Source organism: Dipteris shenzhenensis, chromosome 2 (genome assembly GCF_047967505.1).
Source record: "Dipteris shenzhenensis isolate YYH24624 ecotype China chromosome 2, Dip_SZ_1.0, whole genome shotgun sequence".
In the NCBI taxonomy this organism is placed as follows: Eukaryota; Viridiplantae; Streptophyta; class Polypodiopsida; order Gleicheniales; family Dipteridaceae; genus Dipteris; species Dipteris shenzhenensis.
The window spans coordinates 53,371,922-53,393,386 of NC_141597.1; the positions used below are offsets into that span (position 1 = coordinate 53,371,922).

Genomic DNA, 21,465 nt, shown 5'->3' on the forward strand with positions numbered 1-21,465 from the left:
TACACATTGCAGCAATACATGGAGGATATAAAACTGGAGGGGAGAAAACATATGTTTGTGGTGCTAAGATCAAAGGAAACAAAGATGGAGAGCAAGGGTGGAAAAAAAGGAGATGGACTATCTGAGTTGGACATGGCTGCCCATAGAGTGGTTTATAGGTATGTTGTCAATTCATTCGAAGGTTCATTTTTCATTTGTCTATTTTTGTGCTATTGATTCATGTAATTACACAATCATTGATGGTTGTTCCACTTGATTTTTTGACCTTTTGATGGTTTGGGACATCCAATTTTTTTGTGTTTCTTGGTTGATAGATATCTCTCCCACTTGGCAATAGAGAAAAGGATCTCTGACATTCCAAATTTGTGCAAGAGTTGGGTGGAGATTGGTCATGCTGCATGCATGTATCCACCTGGCATGCACCGTCTCTCTCAATGGGAATTAGCACATTGTCCCTGGTGGATAGATTTTCCTAAAGGACAAGTACTGGTGCGAGAAAGAGACTTGTACAATACTTATGCTTCACAAAAAGCCAATGAAGCAAGTAAGGACAAAGTGGAGGGAAGCTCAAGGAGAGATAAGAAAGAGAAAGAGAAACAAGAACATCCTCCAGAAAAAGGTAAGGAAGATACAATATGATTGTTTGTTGATGCTGTCTTCAATTTGTTTTGACATTGCATTAATAAGTTTATGATTGTTCTCTTTCTAGATGAGGGACCATCTAGTCCTATGCGGCATGAAATGGATCACATAGAGAGTGCAGGTAAGGGTGTTGTTGTGTTCTGCATATGTAGTTGTTCCTTTAACACTAGTTTTACTTGTAATTAATTTGCTTTTGCATATAGGTGGAGAATCAATCTCGGGACTTGTGAAGCAATACGTGTTCCATCGATCACAGTCACCTGACATTTCCTTGGCCCGTGGCATCACACCTTTGTTTGCTTGTACAGTTGGAGATTACATTGCAATGGGCAAAGACTTTGCTGACTCTAAAAGAAATGATAAGTATGCTATTTTGCATGAGTTTTTTATTACAGTGGCTAGTCGAGATCAGGACTACAAGAGGATGGGTAAGAAGGTGAAGTGGGCTTCAGATTTTATATTGCTTGATTTTCCATCTGGCTATCCACTTGATGAGAGAGGATCCACTCCTACTTGGAATGTCTTGCTCGAGGACCATGTGCGGCATGGGCTTGCAGTTGCATCAGCTTCTTTGTCTGATAGTGGTTGGTTGGCATGCATATGTCCTTTGGCAGGTAAGGCACAATACCACAATTGACATTTCACATTTTTGTTTCCATTCTACTAGTTTTAAATAAAATTAATTGCTTGTAGAACAATGTATTGGTTGGATGGAACGGTTTGCATATGTCCAGGGCTTGGAGGTTGTCAGACGTGTGATCATTCATGACAAGTTTCCATATGGATTTTGTAGAGAACATGATAAAAGTGTTAAGGTAAGCTACCATTCCATGCATTCTATGTTTGCATTCCATGATAAAAGTGTCTTTGACAAATGTCTCCTCGTTAGTCCTATGCATGCTATGTTTGGAAGGATAAGTCCTATGCATGCTATCTTTGCCATCTTTCATGCTATAATGCTTGCTAGTTGAAGTCAATATACTATACATGTTTTTCTCCATGTGGTTTCCAGATGCAATCTTTAGTATTAGCTCTAATACGTAGAGCAAAGAAGAATCCAATAGTTTTTTGGGAGGAGAGCTTTCCACTTTTCCAACAGCTTTTGATTGATCCACGTGAAGATGTCTGGACTCATTACATACCTCCCTCTGCAAGGACAATCGTGCCTATGTCTTCTCAGCTAGCACGAGGTGGACTAGAGAGGAGTAGTTTTTTTGTAGGTTGCATTATGTCTCTTCTCTGTGTTCCTGGAGGGCTGGTTCTAGAGATGGGTTGTGGTACAGCCCCTCTTATGCGTGCTTGTCAGGCCATTGGCAGGCCTTGTTTTTCATTTGATTCAGACAACAGTATTATGGCTAGCATTGTTGAGCCACTTGTGGCAGATCGTTCTGGAAAACGGATCAGGTCAGAGCATGATGGAGAGGGGGAAGAAGAGAGAGTGGAACCTGTCACAAACCCCTTTGATGACTAGTATGCTACTGGCCCTGAGTTTTTTTGTTATATATTTTGAATGCTAAAATTGAGGACTTTGAAAGTGTTATTTAGCATCTTTATAATATGGTAGATAGTGAACATTTACGGGTGCCTTTGAATCAAGAAAGTACAAATTTTGATGCTTTGGATAGTGTTTGTAAGGCCTTGATCTAGCAATTATTTTTTTTTGCTTTTTGTTGGTAGCGAATTGTCTTTTGTATAACACATAAGGATGGCAAGACTTTCTTCTTGTTGGAAATTATTTTCATTGTTCCACTTTGACTTACTTTCCTTTGAAATGTATGTTTTGTTGTAGTTTGTTGCCATGCTATGCAGAAAAAATGGCAAGATTCATGACAGCCGACAAGAGATATGATGAGTGGCAATTAGATAAACCACATGCGCGCAACTACTTTCTTGATGATGAATGTCACGGGGATTAGAACATGGTTTAAAACACCATTTTGTTCATAGACTGATAATTGTTGTGGTGAACCATGGATACATTTGGAAAGTTTGGTCTAGTGCATTTTGCGGGTGAAGTGGTATTTCAATAGTCATCTATGTTATGAGTTTGGTAATTAGTTTATGTTCTTCAAGTGAAAGATAGGGTGGATTGTAAGTCTGATTATTGGTATGCTTATTATGACAACATCTTGCTATAGTAAGTTCGGTTTCAAATTTGTTCTCATCGGAGGAATTGTAAAAAAACTCGCTCGCTTCATTGGGCCCGCTCGCTTTTTCTCGCTCACTCTATTGACTACCTCCATGTGGAGAGATCATATGGAATTGTGCCAATCTCTGTGGAGAATGCCACTAGTGGAGAATGGTAGTGGTGCCAATCTCATACCATGACCTGAAAACATGCACAAGGAATCCTAAACTCACATGTGCATTGGCACTTTTGCCATTATCCTAGTGCCATTCTCCGCTAGTGGTAATGTGCATTCTTCTATGTAGTGATCACTCTCTCCACTGTGTAGGGATCATATGGATTTGTGTCAATCTCTGTGGAGGATGCCACCAAAGGAGAATGGCAGTGGTGCCAATCTCATACCATGACCTGAAAACATGCACAAGGAATCCTAAACTCACATGTGCATTGGCACTTTTGCCATTATCTTACTGCCATTCTCCGCTAGTGGTAATGTGCATTCTTCAATGTAGTGGAATGTCAATCTATAGGTTCAGTTTGTCTAGATTACCACTAGCGGAGAATGGCAGTGATGCCAATCTCATGCTTGCAACTACATTTATGGAATGGAATAGGACACCACTCTCCTATGATCACTGGAATACCCCTCCTAGAATAGTAGGGTAAACATTTGTACAAGTGGAGAATGGCAGTGGTGCCAATCTCTTATTAGGCCCTAAGAAATGGCATTGAGAAGCCTAAACTCACATGTGCATTCTTCTATGTAATGATCACTGTCTCCGCTGTGCAGAGATCATATGTGGAATGGAAGGTAATAGGACACCACTCTCCTTCTATGTAGTGATCACTGTCTCCGCTGTGCAGAGATCATATGGAGAATGGAAGGTAATGTGCATTCTTCTATGTTGTGATCACTGTCTCCGCTGTGCAGGGATCATATGTGGATCATCAAACTCACATGTGGAATGGAATAGGACACCACTCTCCTATGATCACTAGAATACCCCTCCTAGAATAGTAGGGTAAACATTTGTACAAGTGGAGAATGGCAGTGGTGCCAATCTCTTATTAGGCCCTAAGAAATGGCATTGAGAAGCCTAAATTCACATGTGCAGAGATCACATGGAATTGTGTCAATCTTTGTGGAGAATGCCACCACTGGAGAATGATAGTGGTGCCAATCTAACATGTGCATTGGCACTTTTGCCATTATCCGACTGCCATTCTCCACTAGTGGCAATGTTTATTCTTCTATGTAGTGGAATGTCAATCTATAGGTTTAGTTTGTCTAGACAACCACTAGTGGAAAATGGCAGTGGTGCCAAACTCATGGTGGCACCTACATAATGACACTGAGATCATCAGACTCACATGTGGATTGGAATCGGACACCACTCTCCTATGATGATTCGAATACCCCTCCTAGAATAGTAGGGTAAACATTTGTGCAAGTGGAGAATGGCAGTGGTGCCAATCTCTTATTGGGGCCTAAGAAATGGCAGTGAGAAGCCTAAAATCACATGTGCATCCTTCTATGTAGTCATCATTGTCTCTGCTATGTAGAGATTATATGGAATTGTGTTAATCTCTTTGGAGAATGCCACCAGTTGAGAATGGTAGTGGTGCCAATCTCATACCATGACCTGAAAACATGCACAAGAAATCCTAAACTCACATGTGCATTGGCACTTTTGCCATTATCCTACTACAGCCAAAAAAATTAGTGGAATGTCAATCTATAGGTTCAGTTTGTCTAGACTACTACTAGCGGAGAATGGCAGTGGTGCCAATCTCATGCTTGCAACTACATAATGACACTGAGATCATCAAACTCACATGTGGAATGGAATAAGACACCATTCTCCTATGATCACTGGAATACCCCTCCTAGAATAGTAGGCTAAACATTTGTACAAGTGGAGAATGGTAGTGGTGCCAATCTCTTATTAGGCCCTAAGAAATGGCATTGAGAAGCCTAAACTCACAGGTGCAGAGATCATATGGAATTGTGTCAATCTCTGTGGAGAATGCCACCAGTGGAGAATGGCAGTGGTGCCAATCTCATACCATGACCTGAAAACATATAAAGGAATCCTAAACTCACATGTGCATTCTTCTATGTAGTGATCACTGTCTCCACTGTGTAGAGATCATATGGAATTGTGTCAATCTCTGAGATCATCAGACTCACATGTGGAATGGAATAGGACACCACTCTCCTATGATCACTGGAATACCCCTCCTAGAGTAGTAGGGTAAACATTTGTACAAGTGGAGAATGGCAGTGGTGCCAATCTCTTGTTAGGCCCTAAGAAATGGCATTGAGAAGCCTAAACTCACATGTGCATTCTTCTATGTAGTGATCACTGTCTCCGTTGTGCAGAGATTATATGGAATTGTGTCAATCTCTGTGGAGAATGCCACCAGTGGAGAATGGCAGTGGTGCCAATCTCATACCATGACCTGAAAACATGCACAAGGAATCCTAAACTCACATGTGCATTCTTCTATGGAGTGATGACTGTCTCCGCTATGTAGAGATCATATGGAATAGTGTCAATCTCTGAGATCATCATCACTCACATGTGGAATGGAATAGGACACCACTCTCCTATGATCACTGGAATACCCCTCCTAGAATAGTAGGGTAAACATTTGTACAAGTGGAGAATGGCAGTGGTGCCAATCTCTTGTTAGGCCCTAACAAATGGCATTGAGAAGCCTAAACTCACATGTGCATTCTTCTATGTAGTGATCCTTGTCTCCGCTGTGTAGAGATCATATCGAATTGTGTCAATGTCTGTGGAGAATGCCACCAGTGGAGAATGGCAGTGGTGCTAATCTCATACCATGACCTAAAAACATGCACAAGGAATCCTATACTCACATGTGCATTCTTCTATGGAGTGATCACTGTCTCCGCTGTGTAGAGATCATATGGAATTATGTCAATCTCTGAGATCATTGAACTCACATGTGGATTGGAATCGGACACCACTCTCCTATGATCACTGGAATACCCCTCCTAGAATAGTAGGGTAGACATTTGTACAAGTGGAGAATGGCAGTGGTTCCAATCTCTTGTTAGGCCCTAATAAATGCCATTGAGAAGCCTAAACTCACATGTGCATTCTTCTATGTAGTGATCACTATCTCCGCTGTGTAGAGATCATATGGAATTGTGTCAATCTCTTATTAGGCCTTGGAATGTCAATCTATAGGTTTAGTTTGTCTAGACAACCACTAGTGGAGAATGGCAGTGATACCAAACTCATGGTGGCACCTACATAATGATACTGAGATCATCAGACTCACATGTGGATTGGAATTGGACACCACTCTTCTATGATCGTTTGAATACCCCTCCTAGAATAGTAGGGTAAACATTTGTACAAGAGAATGGTAGTGGTGCCAATCTCTTATTAGGCCCTAAGAAATGGCATTGAGAAGCCTAAACTCACATGTGCATTCTTCTATGTAGTGGTCACTGTCTCCGCTGTGTAGAGATCATATGGAATTGTGTTAATCTCTGTGGAGAATGCCAACAGTGGAGAATGGTACTGGTGCCAATCTCATACCATGACCTAAAAACATGCACAAGGAATCCTAAACTCACATGTGCATTCTTTTATGTAGTGATCACTGTCACCACTGTGTAGAGATCATATGGAATTGTGTCAATCTCTGAGATCATCAAACTCACATGTGGATTGGAATCGGACACCACTCTCCTATGATCACTGGAATACCCCTCCTAGTATAGTAGGGTAAACATTTGTACAAGTGAAGAATGGCAGTGGTGCCAATCTCTTATTAGGCCCTAAGAAATGTCATTGAGAAGCCTAAACTCACATGTGCAGAGATCATATGGAATTGTGCCAATCTCTGTGGAGAATGCCACCAGTGGAGAATGGCAGTGGTGCCAATCTCATACCATGACCTGAAAACATGCACAAGGAATCCTAAACTCACATGTGCATTGGCACTTTTGCCATTATCCTACTGCCATTCTCCGCTAGTGGTAATGTGCATTCTTCTATGTAGTGATCACTCTCTCCGCTGTGTAGAGATCATATGGATTTGTGCCAATCTCTGTGGAGAATGCCACCAGTGGAGAATGGCAGTGGTGCCAATCTCATACTATGACCTGAAAACATGCACAAGGAATCCTAAACTCACATGTGCATTGGCACTTTTGCCATTATCCTACTTCCATTCTCCGCTAGTGGTAATGTGCATCCTTCAATGTAGTGGAATGTCAATCTATAGGTTCAGTTTGTCTAGATTACCACTAGCGGAGAATGGTAGTGATGCCAATCTCTTGCTTGCAACTACACTATGACACTGAGATCATCAAACTCACATGTGGAATGGAATAGGACACCACTCTCCTATGATCACTAGAATACCCCTCCTAGAATAGTAGAGTAAACATTTGTACAAGTGGAGAATGGCAGTGGTGCCAGTCTCTTATTAGGCCCTAAGAAATGGCATTGAGAAGCCTAAATTCACGTGTTCAGAGATCACATGGAATTGCGTCAATCTATGTGGAGAATGCCACCAGTGGAGAATGGCAGTGGTGCCAATCTCACATGTGCATTGGCACTTTTGCCATTATCCTATTGCCATTCTCCGCTAGTGGTAATGTGCATTCTTCTATGTAGTGGAATGTCAATCTATAGATTTAGTTTGTCTAGCCAACCACTAGTGGAAAATGGCAGTGATGCCAAACTCATGGTGGCACCTACATAATGCACTGAGATCATCAGACTCACATGTGGGTTGGAATCGGACACCACTCTCCTATGATGATTGGAATACCCCTCCTAGAATAGTAGGGTAAACATTTGTGCAAGTGGAGAATGGCAATGGTGCCAATCTCTTATTAGGGCCTAAGAAATGGCATTGAGAAGCCTAAAACCACATGTGCATCCTTCTATGTAGTCATCATTGTCTCTGCTGTGTAGAGATCATATGGAATTGTGTCAATCTGTTTGGAGAATGCCACCAGTTGAGAATGGCAGTGGTGCCAATCTCATACCATGACCTGAAAACATGCACAAGGAATCCTAAACTCACATGTGCATTGGCACTTTTGCCATTATCCTACTGCAGCCAATAAAATTAGTGGAATGTCAATCTATAGGTTCAGTCTGTCTAGACTACTACTAGCGGAGAATGGCAGTGGTGCCAATCTCATGCTTGCAACTACATGATGACACTGAGATCATCAAACTCACATGTGGAATGGAATAGGACACCACTCTCCTATGATCACTGGAATACCCCTCCTAGAATAGTAGGCTAAACATTTGTACAAGTGGAGAATGGCTGTGGTGCCAATCTCTTATTAGGCCCTAAGAAATGGCATTGAGAAGCCTAAACTCACATGTGCAGAGATCATAAGGAATTGTGTCAATCTCTGTGGAGAATGCCACTAGTGGAGAATGACAGTGGTGCCAATCTCATACCATGACCTGAAAACATATAAAGGAATCCTAAACTCACATGTGCATTCTTCTATGTAGTGATCACTATCTCCGCTGTGTAGAGATCATATGGAATTGTGTCAATCTCTGAGATCATCAGACTCACATGTGGAATGGAATAGGACACCACTCTCCTATGATCACTGGAATACCCCTCCTAGAATAGTAGGGTGAACATTTGTACAAGTGGAGAATGGCAGTGGTGCCAATCTCTTATTAGGCCCTAAAAATGGCATTGAGAAGCCTAAACTCACATGTGCATTCTTCTATGTAGTGATCACTGTCTCCGCTGTGCAGAGATCATATGGAATTGTGTCAATCTTTGTGGAGAATGCCACCAGTGGAGAATGGCAGTGGTGCCAATCTCATACCATGACCTGAAAACATGCACAAGGAATCCTAAACTCACATGTGCATTGGCACTACCACTAATGGAGAATGGCAGTGATGCCAATCTCATGCTGGCAACTACATAATGACAATGAGATCATCAAACTCACACTACAGCCAATAAATAATCCTACTACAGCCAATAAATATAGTGGAATGTCAATCTACAAGTTTAGTTTGTATAGATTACCACTAGTGGAGAATGGCAGTAATGCCAATCTCATGCTGGCAAATACATAATGACACTGAGACCATCAAACTCACATGTGCATTCTTCTATGTAGTGATCACTGTCTCCGCTGTGTAGATATCATATGGAATTGTGTCAATCTGTGTGGAGAATGCCACCAGTGGAGAATGGTAGCATACTAAGACCTTAAAAATGGCACAAGGAATCCTAAACTCACATGTGCATTGGCACTTTTGCAATTATACTACGACAACCAATAAAATTTGTGGAATGTCAATATACAAGTTTAGTTTATCTAGACTGCCACTAGTGGAGAATGGAAGTGATGCCAATCTCATGTAGATAACTACATAATGACACTGAGATCCTCAAACTCACATGTGGATTGGAATCGGGCACCATTATCCTATGATCCTTGGAATACCCCTCTCAGAATATTAGGGTAAACATTTGTACAAGCGGAGAATGGCAGTCGTGCCAATCTCTTATTGGGCCCTACATAATGGCATTGTGAAGCCTAAACTTAGAATAGTAGGGTAAACATTTGTACAAGTGGAGAATGGCAGTGGTGCCAATCTCTTATTAGGCCCTAAGAAATGGCATTGGGAAGCCTAAACTCACATGTCCATTGGCACAAGGAATCCTAAACTCACATGTGCATTGGCACTTTTGCCATTATCCCACTGCCATTCTTCGCTAGTGGTAATGTGCATTCTTCTATGTAGTGATCACTGTCTCCGCTGTGTAGAGATCATATTTTATTGTGTCAATCTCTGTAGAGAATGGCAGTGGTGCCAATCTCATACCATGACCTGAAAACATGCACAAGGAATCCTAAACTCACATGTGCATTGGCACTTTTGCCATTATCCTACTCCGACCAATAAAATTAGTGGAATGTCAATCTATAGGTTTAGTTTGTCTAGATTACCACTAGCGGAGAATGGTAGTGATGCCAAACTCATGCTGGCCCTAAGAAATGGCATTGAGAAGCCTAAACTCACATGTGCATTCTTCTATGTAGTGATCACTGTCTCCGCTGTGTAGAGATCATATGGAATTGTGTCGATCTCTTATTAGGCCTTGGAATGTCAATCTATAGGTTTAGTTTGTCTAGACTACCACTAGTGGACAATGGCAGTGATGCCAAACTCATGGTGGCACCTACATAATGACACTGAGATCATCAGACTCACATGTGGATTGGAATCGGACACCACTCTCATATGATCTATACACAATATCAATCTCCACATAGATTGACACAATTCCATATGATCTCTACATAGTGGAGACAGTGAACACTACATAGAAGAATGCACATGTGAGTTTAGCATTCCTTGTGCATGTTTTCAGGTCATGGTATGAGATTGGCACCACTGCCATTCTCCACTGGTGGCATTCTCCAAAGAGATTGACACAGGCTTCTCAATGCCATTTCTAAGGGCCTAATAAGAGATTGGCACCACTGCCATTCTCCACTTGTACAGATGTTTACCCTACTATTCTAGGAAGGGTATTCCAATGATCATAGTAGAGTGGTATCTGATTCCAATCCACATGTGAGTTTGATGATCTTAGTGTCATTATGTAGTTGCCAGCATGAGATTGGCATCACTGCCATTCTCCGCTAGTGGTAGTCTAGACAAACTGAACCTATAGATTGACATTCCACTAATTTTATTGGCTGCAGTAGGATAATGGCAAAAGTGCCAATGCACATGTGAGTTTAGGATTCCTTGTGCATGTTTTCAGGTCATGGTATGAGATTGGCACCACTGCCATTCTCCATTGGTGGCATTCTCCACAGAGATTGACATAATTCCATAGAAGAATGCACATGTGAGTTTAGGCTTCTCAATGCCAGTATTGCTACAAAAAGGAGAGGCAAGTAGAATGCAACCCATCTATTATGCCAGCTGACAACTTATAGAGGTGGAAATAAGGTATGAAGAAATGGAGAAGCAAGCCCTCTATTTGGTGTTTTCAGTCAGAAATTTTCGCTCCTATTTATTACCTCGACCATTTTTCTTCCTTACCTCTCAGTCTATATTAGCATATCTAGTTCGCAAGCCTAATCCTGGGGGGAAATTTGCAAAATGGTTGTCAGTGCTAGATATCAATGCTCCACTCTCGTGTAACTACATGGGAACCAGCTAACTCTACTTGTAAGCCCCCCATATGAGGAGAAGGCATTTGAGTAGCTCGATTATCTGGTAGGTCCTGGTTTGGACACCAGATGGGGGCCATGTGTGGCCTGATGGCTGGATGGCTTCAGGTAGAGTTGGCACACCGCCAACTAGGCTACATGCAAGTGCGGGAAGGAATCCCTTGACTGACCGCACTAAGGGTAGATGGAGCATTTCTCAGAGCATCCCACTCTCAAGTTGCAGGGCCCGTTTGGAGCCTTAGATGTGATCCCGGATGGCTCTGGGCCGAACGGACGATGTAGGTTAATTGCTTTGTTTTGCGCACCGGTTCTATCGTATGGTCGGTGGCCTATTTCCAAACCTCGACCATTTTGGGTAGACTGGGTCAGTCACCCAATTGAGCCTAACTAACTAGGATTGGTGGCTATATAAGAGCAAGCCCGTGAAGCCCATTTCATCACTGGCTACAGCAACCCTGATTCCTTAGCATCCAACCTCTGTCTTCTTCTGTTTCTAGCACGCCATCGAAGCTTCTTTCACAGGAGCGCATGGTTGGGAGGCAGCGCCATCTATTGTATCAGTTCTACAGTAATCAAATTTTTTGATTCTCCACTGTGTTGGTGTAGTTTTTCATAATGCATATATAAGTTGCTTCGCCTTGGTTATTTTATTAATAGAAGTTGCATTGTGGTTGTAATATTTCCTACTACAGTTATGATTTTCTATTATACATTTCATTGTGTCCTTGGTTCTTTTGTTAACAGAACATTGCAAGAATGTCTAGCAAGGGAAAGAGAAAGGTTCGAGAGGTATCAGTTTATGATGGAGTTAGTTCTAGAAGAGGATGGTTTTTGGATGTATACAATAACGAACTCCAAAAACTCCATAAAGTGCATTGTTTTGTGAACATCCAAGGAAAAACTTTTGAAGATGTTGGACAAGTTCAAGAGATGGAGGATACCGAGAAAGACAACGTTCCTTGTCTCAAAATTCATACATTGGGAGGCAATGTGTATCAATTGGATCCTGCTTGTTTTGATCATGCGAGGATGAATGCTACTGGGGAGGACACGATGATATCTAGGGGTTGGATTAATGAGCCAGAAAATTATACCAACCAACAGATATTAGAAAGCTTTGATTTGGTAACAAAAGGGATAAAGCAAGATATAAAAAAGAGTAGAAAAGTTTCGAAAAGAACCAAGAAAAGTGATGTTGTTGGATCAAGCTCTCAAGTGTCTCAGAACACATTGAAAGAGAAGGCTAGAGAGACCGTGAGGAGGAAACAACAGGTGAGAAGGAAATAAGGTTAGATGGAAAAACAAGCATTGGGGATAAACTAGAGGCTAAAGACAAAGAGACAACTTTAGGAGGAAAACAGGGAGGTACGGGAATAGTCACTGATGGAACTGGAAGTGGAGGTGATGCAACGGGGAGTGGTGAGACACATATAACAGGACATGGTGAGAAATCATCTGAAGCAACTATCATCCTATATAAGAAAATCCAGCCAGATGTTGACTTTAAGGCACTACAAAAGAAATTGGAAAGGAAGGACACAAGTATGACAGGCTTGATGGAGTACGTAGAGTACTTCCCATTTGGTTTGGAGTTTGAGGTGTTGATCCTAGTGATGAATTGCTTTAGAGCACCAAGCCAATATGTGTACAGGACATTGACCCTCAGCTATGTCAGTGACTTGGTCAAGAGTTTTGCAATGAATGCACGACCTCCTGCAACATGTGCATATCTTATGCCTTACCACATAGGCACAAATACTCCGATGTGCAAGGAAGAGATAAAGGTGGAAAAGTTAAAGGAGTATAATTATTGGGCTCGCAGGGCAGCATTCGATTTATGCTATTCGATTTATGCTGCAAGGATATTTATAACTAAAGCACATGGAGAAGCCTTCAATCAACGAAAAGGTTTCTATACACGGAGGAAGGCGAGAATTGTTGTCAATGCACCAGTTGAAGCAAGTTGTAAGATATCATCAATGGCCAACATGGAGGCACAGACCGTTTTGAAAAATCAACAATATATCGATATCTTACAACACCTAAGGGCACAGTGGATTGCATTCAGACGACCAAAGAAACCAGCCCAAGGCCTTGTCAAAGGGCATAAAGATCGACAAAGTTGGAATGTGAGTAATAAACTTTGTTTTGTATGCATTTTTTATTTCAAGAATGTTTATGGCTTTGTAAAAGAAATGATAGTAGTGTCAATTCCCTGATGTGAGAATGGCACTAGTGCCATTCTTCTCGTTACCAAGTCATTCTTTTGACATGGTAATGGGAGAATCGCACTAGTGTCATTATTATCTCAATTACATGATTTGGATTAGAAGAATGTCTAAGATGATTTTGATTTTTTTATATAGAATTTTGTAGGAGTTGCAAGGGTATCGATGGGCGCAAAATTTGCTACCAAGGACACACACATGGTCACATACGATGATGACATCTACGAACAATGGATTAGGATTTTGACATTGGTGAAGCAGGGTGATCTTGAGGGTCGAAATCCCACAATAACATATATGAGGTGTCTGCTAGGATTGGAAGACGAAGATGTACGTGCACTTCAAGCAGAGATTGAGTCTAAAGAAATAGTCTTGGTCAAGTCAAGCAAAGACAAGGACTCCATTGAAATGTCTCAACAGGCAATGGAGATAAAGCATGATAGAGCCCTGAAAGAAGCGCTCATCAAGGAGTTCAACTCACGTCACCCTTCGCCCCAACATCAAACATGGGATGCCCTTGCAACTTACTTCAAAATTGATTCAATTGTTTATCAGAGCTTCAAGGGTTCATGTGAGTCATGGGTCAAAGAGAAGCTACAAGTTGGCAAGTCCACACCTGATTTCCCAAAAGCCGCGTCAATCTATGTTGATTGGGTGATTAGTTCAATAGAGGGTAACAAGTCTACATAGCAGTCTTGTTTTCCTTGGACAATTATTCAAGTGAACATGGAGATGGAGGGGGAGAGCTTTCTAACACGTCACTCCAAGGGACAACTTCCAATCAGCTTGTGTGTGCTTGACACCTCAGAGGGATCTGCCAAAGGCATGTGTTGGGATAAGGCTGCCTTGAAGAAGTTGCTATGTGGCTTGATGGAGACCGTTGCCACCCCGTCACAGTATGTATTGCTATCATTTATGACAATGACAGAGATGGTAAATCTCAAGGAAGCAATGATAGAGGCTCGATTTTGGCATAGAAGGTTTGTGGGTGTTATCCATGAATCGGATAGTGCACAAAAGGGTTTGTCTGAGACCTTCTGTTTTTTGTCATTTGTCAGCTCACATGATGGGTTTGATGATTTGAGCACATGTTAGAAATCACAAGGCCATACACAATAATTGAGGACAATATTCTTTATTCTGATGAGGGCGATGAGTATGGAAAAGAGGCGGTTGTGAAGCATGGCATCATCAAGGAGTGCATCAGGTGCTATTGTAGTAGGGAACATGAAGTTGTTGTTGACGTCTTTACTAATGGATGTGTGGCATTACAAGCATTGTCAAGCAAAAGAAAAGTGATCTCGCTGGTGAAGACATCCCAACAGGCGACAGAGGTCGAGGCTATGTGTGTGGCACATGCATCAAATAATCCCCATATTAAGATTTGGTCTAGCATTGAGAGGCCTCTTGAGACACATAGAGCTGATTCACCTATCGATGAAGGAATTAAAGAGGGTGAGCATCACATTGAAGACTTGCGACCTTTAACTAAAGCAAATATTGAAGCTATCCCAAAGATTACATTGGAAGATTTGGAGCAAGGTCTTTAGCTACTCGTTTATGCCTTGTGTATTCAGTTTTAGAATAATATGACTTTTATGGATTTTCTCGATTGCACATACTCTCATCATATTAAAGATATTAAACATTAGGTATGATAAAATTGTGTGACATAATGACATGGGGAATGGTACTAGTGTCATTCTCCCTATGTCGAGTTATACGTAAGAGGTACTATTAACATTTTATGTGACCTCATATGGAGAATGGCACTAGTGCCATTCTCTCTTTGTGGTTATGTAGAAATGCTAATACTGTTATGTTCCTTTCTTGAGTCTATGTTAGTTGAAAGCATTACAGAGATTAAAACTTGTATAATATTAACTATGGTACCAAAGTTTTGATTTGGGTGTGGTTTACATAATCATTGATGGTTAGGTAATTTCTAAATTTGTTTACATTGATGGAGGTGCATTAATAATGTCATGTGTAAGAAGATTACGAAAGATGTTGATTTAAAATACTCTAGTACTACCTCTCCTTATAGATGACAATATTAAAATAAAAACCTGAAGGATCTAAAAGTGTATGTGTGAAATTTCTGTTACAAGCACTTTTCTACCAAGCCACATGCAAGAGCATGTCCGTTGATTGTAGAAAGGCCTTGGTTGCACAAGGTGAAAGCTATTCAAAACTGAGATATTGGGGAATTGATCTTGTAGAGGAAAGACAAGAAGGTACACTACAACATCAAAAGATGCAAAAGGAAATTGTTAACGGTGATTCTTCAACATCAAAGAGTTTGCGTTCTGATTTGATTGAAGAAGAAGAAGAAACAAGGTGTAGGTCAAAGGAGTCATGGAGCGAGGTGTAAGGAGTGACCTTTTGGCCTTTGTCTTGGTGTTAATGGAGAGGGATGAAAGGAAACGAGGCGACGGAGCAAGAAGATCCTACACTGACACTTCAAGGGATATGAAGCACACTGAACAATGTCAATGCAATGCTACACTTCTTGGTGGATATGTTAGATAATTGTCGCTCTCTCTTTCATAGGTTAAGTTTCACTAGTGGAGCACAAGATTGAGTTGAAGCTGAACACTTGTGTAGAAAACTAAAGGTTATTTGGAGTGATCCAAGCTGAGGTATTAAAGAGTGAGGTATCCCAATTGCTTGAGCCTGGTTTCATCTTTCCTATCGAGATGATTCAAAATGCACATTTCCAATGGTTGTCACACCAAATAAACGAAATAAGCGGTTGTCTATGTAAACTTCTATCCTTTTGATGCATGCACCAAGAGGGATCACTTTCCTTTGCCACTCCAATATGAAATATTAGATCCAGTAGCAAGGCATGAAATGTATTCAGCATGCAATGAGTATAATGGTTACTTTAAATTCACATTGGTGAGGAAGATGAGGCGAACCAAGAGGGATCACTTTTCTTTGCCACTCCAATATGAAATATTACATCCAGTAGTAGCAGGGCACGAAATGTCTTCAGCATGCAATGGGTATTATGGTTACTTTAAATTCACACTGGTGAGGAAGATGAGACAAAGGCTTCATTCGTCACACCTAGGAGATTACTCATGCCTTTCCTTCGTATCCATGCCGTTCACCATCCCATACAATCCTACCCCTCATAGTGTTCCATATCTCCTCATCAACAATTTCACGCATGAGGTTGACATGCTAAGAAAATAGTGAAGACATGATCATAAGGAATCCCCTCAAATATGAAAAGACTTTGATCAAATAAAAACAGTATCCCACGAAAAGACACTACTGGCTTCGCTTCTTAGTCTTCTTGAGGGCAATTTTCTTCACATGCTACACCTCATTGTGGAGAAAATTTGGGCACACTATTGATCTCTTAACATGCCTACATTTGAGGACAACCCTTCAATTGACACCTGATCCAGGAAAATTTTATGCCACGATGAAACAAAAAGCAAACCTTTACTGATTAGATTTTGTATTCAGTAAAATCAATTTGGTCTCTTAACATGCCTACATTTGAGGACAAAACCCTTCAATTGACACCTGATCCAGGAAAATTTTATGCCACGATGAAACAAAAAGCAAACCTTTACTGATTAGATTTTGTATTCAGTGAAATCAATTTGGTTTAAACGCCAGTATAAGTCAATACTAAGATGTGTAGCTACATGAGCCTTGCAAGCCCAGAGAGTGCAGCCAACAAAAGTGAAGGAAAGAACCACTACCTTAAAAGTTCTCTCTCACCAATTTATAAAGTTTGTGACACAAGGGGAACCCCTCATACTCTGCAAAAAGAATCACCTTCACATAAATCAATGATGGTCTGTACAAATTACTAGCAAGAAACATACCACTTAGCATGACTAAATACTACAAAAGATTTGCTGAACCAATACAATAAGCGTCTGCCTCAGTTCATAGAACACAAGTGCCAACTATAAACCAAACCTGGAAACCCAAGGTCATAAACTCACCCCAAATCTATGAGAGTGACACGAACTTAGCACAATCGCATGTACAATCCTTTTTGCTCTCCCCAAGGTTCTAATCTGCAAGGGAAGAAGAAAGTCTATGCCACAAGAATAACTAACACAAACTTTCATGGTTCAATGCTCAGCAATTAATGCATCTGGCATACCAGCAACTATACTCAGTTGCATCCCTGGCAATGTGCCACAAGTCATCACCTAACCCTTGTGCGAATTGCGGTGTATGCAGCTGAGCTATCAGCCAGCCAACATGTTGCCTTCCAGGCTGCTCAGCTATTGAAAAGTGGCCCCCTTTGTATTGCCATTCCTCAAGCTGTGCCATCAAAAAGATCAATCAAATAGTTCTCCAAATCATCTGCAGCATACTTCATGTACTTATCCGGGTTTCTTCCTGTTTCCAGATAATTCCCAAAACGGTGAACAAAAGAGCGATAGGCTGGAATAAGCTTCTCTGCGATGGTAATTCGCAGTTCTTCCCTCAGCTGAGGATCAGGGACAATCCATGTTTGTTGGGCCTTAACAGCTTCTTCAAAGGTGGCATTAAAATTTTTGAACCTATCTTTAATAGCAACCCTTGACGCACCACCTGACAAGCCTCCACTGGGGGTGAGCCCATCCTCCCTCAAGGATGCAAAAACCTTCTTCCAAGCAGTCCTGACATAATTTACAGCATACACACGTACCTGTCCAGAATGCTTGCGCACCCAGTCGTCACCGAATATCTCAGCTAATTCTGATTGTTTTACCTTTTGAACAATGTAGTGTATGTTGTTCATAAGAAACAGTTGTGCCAAAGCAGGATCCCTATACAGTTTTGACTTCCCATCTAGATTTTTCTCCAAAAACACTATCAGACATATCATCTGCACGTGTAATGGAGACAGGCGTTCAGCTTCAGTGTTCCCATTGTCTCGGAGACTGTCTGAAAGGCCAAACGTTTCCACACCCAAAAATTTGGGTACTTCTCTTTTACTGTCCCGAAGGAGGTGCTCTAAGGTATCTGTGTAGTCAACTAAAAACTTGATGTAGTTCATGACATAACGAGTAAGAGGATGAAAGGCACCCCCAGGAACAGGGGTCGTGGAAGCATCCCTCTGAATAGCATTTTCAAACTCTTTTACTGTCTCACGTGCAGCTTCTCCAAGCTGAGAGAAAACCCCAGCCACCTCCATCCTCACGCTTTCACAAATCTCATCACAAAAGACAGCCTTGATTTCTGGAAGTAAATCTCTAAGTATCTCATACATGTCGAGAATTCTGAACAGCTTCTCGGGAGTCCTGCGAGTGGCTACAATAGCTTTACCAAATGACAGAAATTGCATCATGGATCCGGTAGCTAGCTCTGCAAAGCAAGTCTCTGGCCAAGGGCTCAGGCCAGTGAAAACCTTTACACAGAGTCTTTTTTCACTTGCTACAACCACCTTCACGGCCACTTTCAAAGCCTGGATCCATTTCTTGATTTTCACCTCCAGCATTTCCCATGTCATCTTCCGAACCCCTTCACCATTCACCCTTTCTACCCCTAATCTGTACAAGCTCTGCTCCAAAACGGTCTTCCTGACACACACATAGACCTGGCAAATCTCCTTTCCATACCCTGCTGTCACCATGCGCTGGGCAATCACATTCAGATCCCTGACTCTCTCTAAGGGAATCGGATCATATGTTAAATTCAGGTCCGTTACAGGTTGAGCAACGGGAATGTCTTCGTCCTCATCGTCGGAGCTGTCCGATGCTAACCCTGTATAGTCATCCTTACTTTCTGCATTTGAAGACTCACTTGCTGCGGCCAGCAGCCAATCGGCATCGACTGTCTCGCTATTCATTACTAGCATGTGCCTAAACTCCTCTTTCAGCCGAGCCATGGCAACTTGAAGGATGCGCTGTGCACGATCAACTAACTCTCTATTACTCCACGGGGCAGAAAGCGCTCCCATCAGGTTTTGCAGTTCATCAACTGCGTTCACAAACAATTCCGCTTCCTCTGGTTCACCGTCCCAGATCGCCGTCTGCCTGGCTTCCTCAGAGCCAGACACGCCCCATTTGCCTATGATCTCTTCCGCAATATCTAGGCTTCCCTGCAGCTGCTTTAGAGCTGACGAAATAGCTGGTGAAGAAGAAGGGTCACGACTATCCGGAATAAACTCGTTCATGTTGGAAAATCGGTCGTCAAAGGTGGAGAGAATCCGAAGCATGTCCTCCGTCATGTTGTCATTTGTCCCAAGGGTTCGGACTATGTGCTGAGCGGTGGCGATGACTCGCTCGTCTCCGTCATTGGTTGCCATAAAAAAGACCTTGACGTGAAAGAGCTTAGGGGCTGTAAAACCATGAATAGGAGGTGTGCAATACGAGGGGAAGCGACAAGAGAAGGGGTAAAAAAGAGGCTGGGGGGGGAGAAAAATGGCATGTGGTGGGTGCAAGAACCAGGGAAGCCGGCGAGAGATCGTTGTCAAGAACAGGAAAGGGAAGGAAGGCTGAGGAAAACGAGGTGCGAAAGAGGGCAAGATCGATGCAAAGGCAGAGAAAGCTCGGATTTTGAGGGTGAGCTAAGCTGTCGATGCATCAAGGCTGGCTCTCTCTCGCAGAATTCCTCCTGCGTTTCCCAAAAAACTGAGCTCCGGTGCTTCGACAGAATCAAACCACCTTTCCCTTCCAAGATCTCTTCCCCCACGGGTTCTCCACCTTCCCACGCTCACTGCTCACGACCACAGCCACACATCATCTCATCATCACCATCGCCGATCCTCTCCACCTTTGCTGCTCAGTGCTCACGCCGATCGATCGAAACTCGTCTCCCCTTTCTGCAGATCATCATCCTCTTCTTCTTCATCGCCGATCGATCGAAAACTCGTCTTTAACTTTGAGCACACGCTTGTTGCTCGCCGCGGCTGCCGTCTTCGGATCTCGCAAACCCAAAAATCAGTAACAATTTGCTGTGGGCGATGGCGCCGTATCACCCACAGAGCTCCCCCCCCCCCCCAAAAAATTGCTGTCTTATCTCCTGAGATCCGATTTGGTTTTTTGCCCTGCTTTCAAGTTCCACCTCAAAGGCTTCATTTACTTGGTTTGTTAGAGTTCGTTCACATGCAGCTACACCACTCCACACCTCCCTGGCAGTGCACACACGGTACAAGCTTAAACTATCTAGATTCTCCACACGTGCATTACAGCACATACACTGCTCTCTAGAAAGTTGGAGCCCATTCCCAGTGCCCATCGACTCTATTTGCCTCCCCTCGTGTGGTAAAAGTGCTTTCCCTCGCTCCCTAGGCTCAACACATGCATGTTTCTTCCTTGCACTAGCCCGCCTCTTGGGTATCCGTCCCCACAAGCTCTCTCTCTCTCTCTCTCTCTCTCTCTCTCTCTCTCTGTCCTGGTTGCCTACAATAGTAGGAAGCAAGACCCTCCTAACCACCACACAGGCTAGATGGACAGGGATTCATAGGTTGATGAAAGCCAAGCCCCAATATATGTTTTGTATCCATCGGGGCATACATTTGCCAATGTTTGGAGAGGCAACATGGGGAAACAAGTCAATTCCATTCCCATAGTTATTTGCTATGCCAATTTGCAGATTGGGAGAATTTTTTATGTACACATAGCTTTAGAGAAACCCCCGAATGGGGAGGCAAGTACTTTGGGCAACGATTTTCACAGAGCTGCTTGTGGTGCCCAAGTGTTTTCAAGCATATATGCTACGGTAGATCTCAAAAATCAGAAGAGACGAGGGAACGCAATGGTTAAATTATGTCTGTACCTTTTGAATTGCTACAACAGAGAGCGACTAAAGTTTGAGTTCTTGAGAAGATGCTAATGAAGCAAAAGATGATGGAGTTTCTAAATGTATGCTTAACATTGCCTAGTTTTTCAATGTTAACAATATTATTTTCATACCCTAAAAAGGTGGTGAGAAGGTCTCCAACAGCCTTTTTTAGCAGCGCTGAAATGCCAGAACCTATGCGCTCTTATACACAAGGCTCACTACACCTTTTATATGCTAGCCACTTGCTTTGTGGACTCGACAACGTGGGATGCTTTGGAGCGAGGCCTTGAAGAGCTCCATACCACAGCTCCAAAGTATTCTAGAGCTCAAACAAAGCTGCAATCGGGTATAAATTTGGAAAAAGAACAGTCATCTAGTTCGCAAAGTAGATATCAAACGGTAGATGGCTACATCTAGGCTGCAAGTAAACCTAAAGTGGCATGGATTAACGACGTAGCACTACCCTCGCCTCGATT

At 42.3% G+C, this 21,465-nt stretch overlaps 1 protein-coding gene and 1 pseudogene across 1 annotated transcript; one reads left to right on the plus strand and one right to left on the minus strand.

The window, feature by feature from the left end:
* Nucleotides 1-699: 699 nt before the first annotated feature.
* On the plus strand, nucleotides 700-15,555 carry LOC147904970 (uncharacterized). Its single transcript, XM_087393088.1, has 3 exons — nucleotides 700-763; nucleotides 846-1,180; nucleotides 15,460-15,555. Exons 1-3 carry the CDS (start codon nucleotides 730-732, stop codon nucleotides 15,553-15,555), a joined length of 465 nt encoding a protein of 154 aa, XP_087249214.1. The 5' UTR covers nucleotides 700-729.
* Nucleotides 15,556-16,993: 1,438 nt separating this feature from the next.
* On the minus strand, nucleotides 16,994-20,205 carry LOC147904971 (exocyst complex component EXO70B1 pseudogene; annotated as a pseudogene).
* Between the last annotated feature and the right edge of the window lie 1,260 nt (nucleotides 20,206-21,465).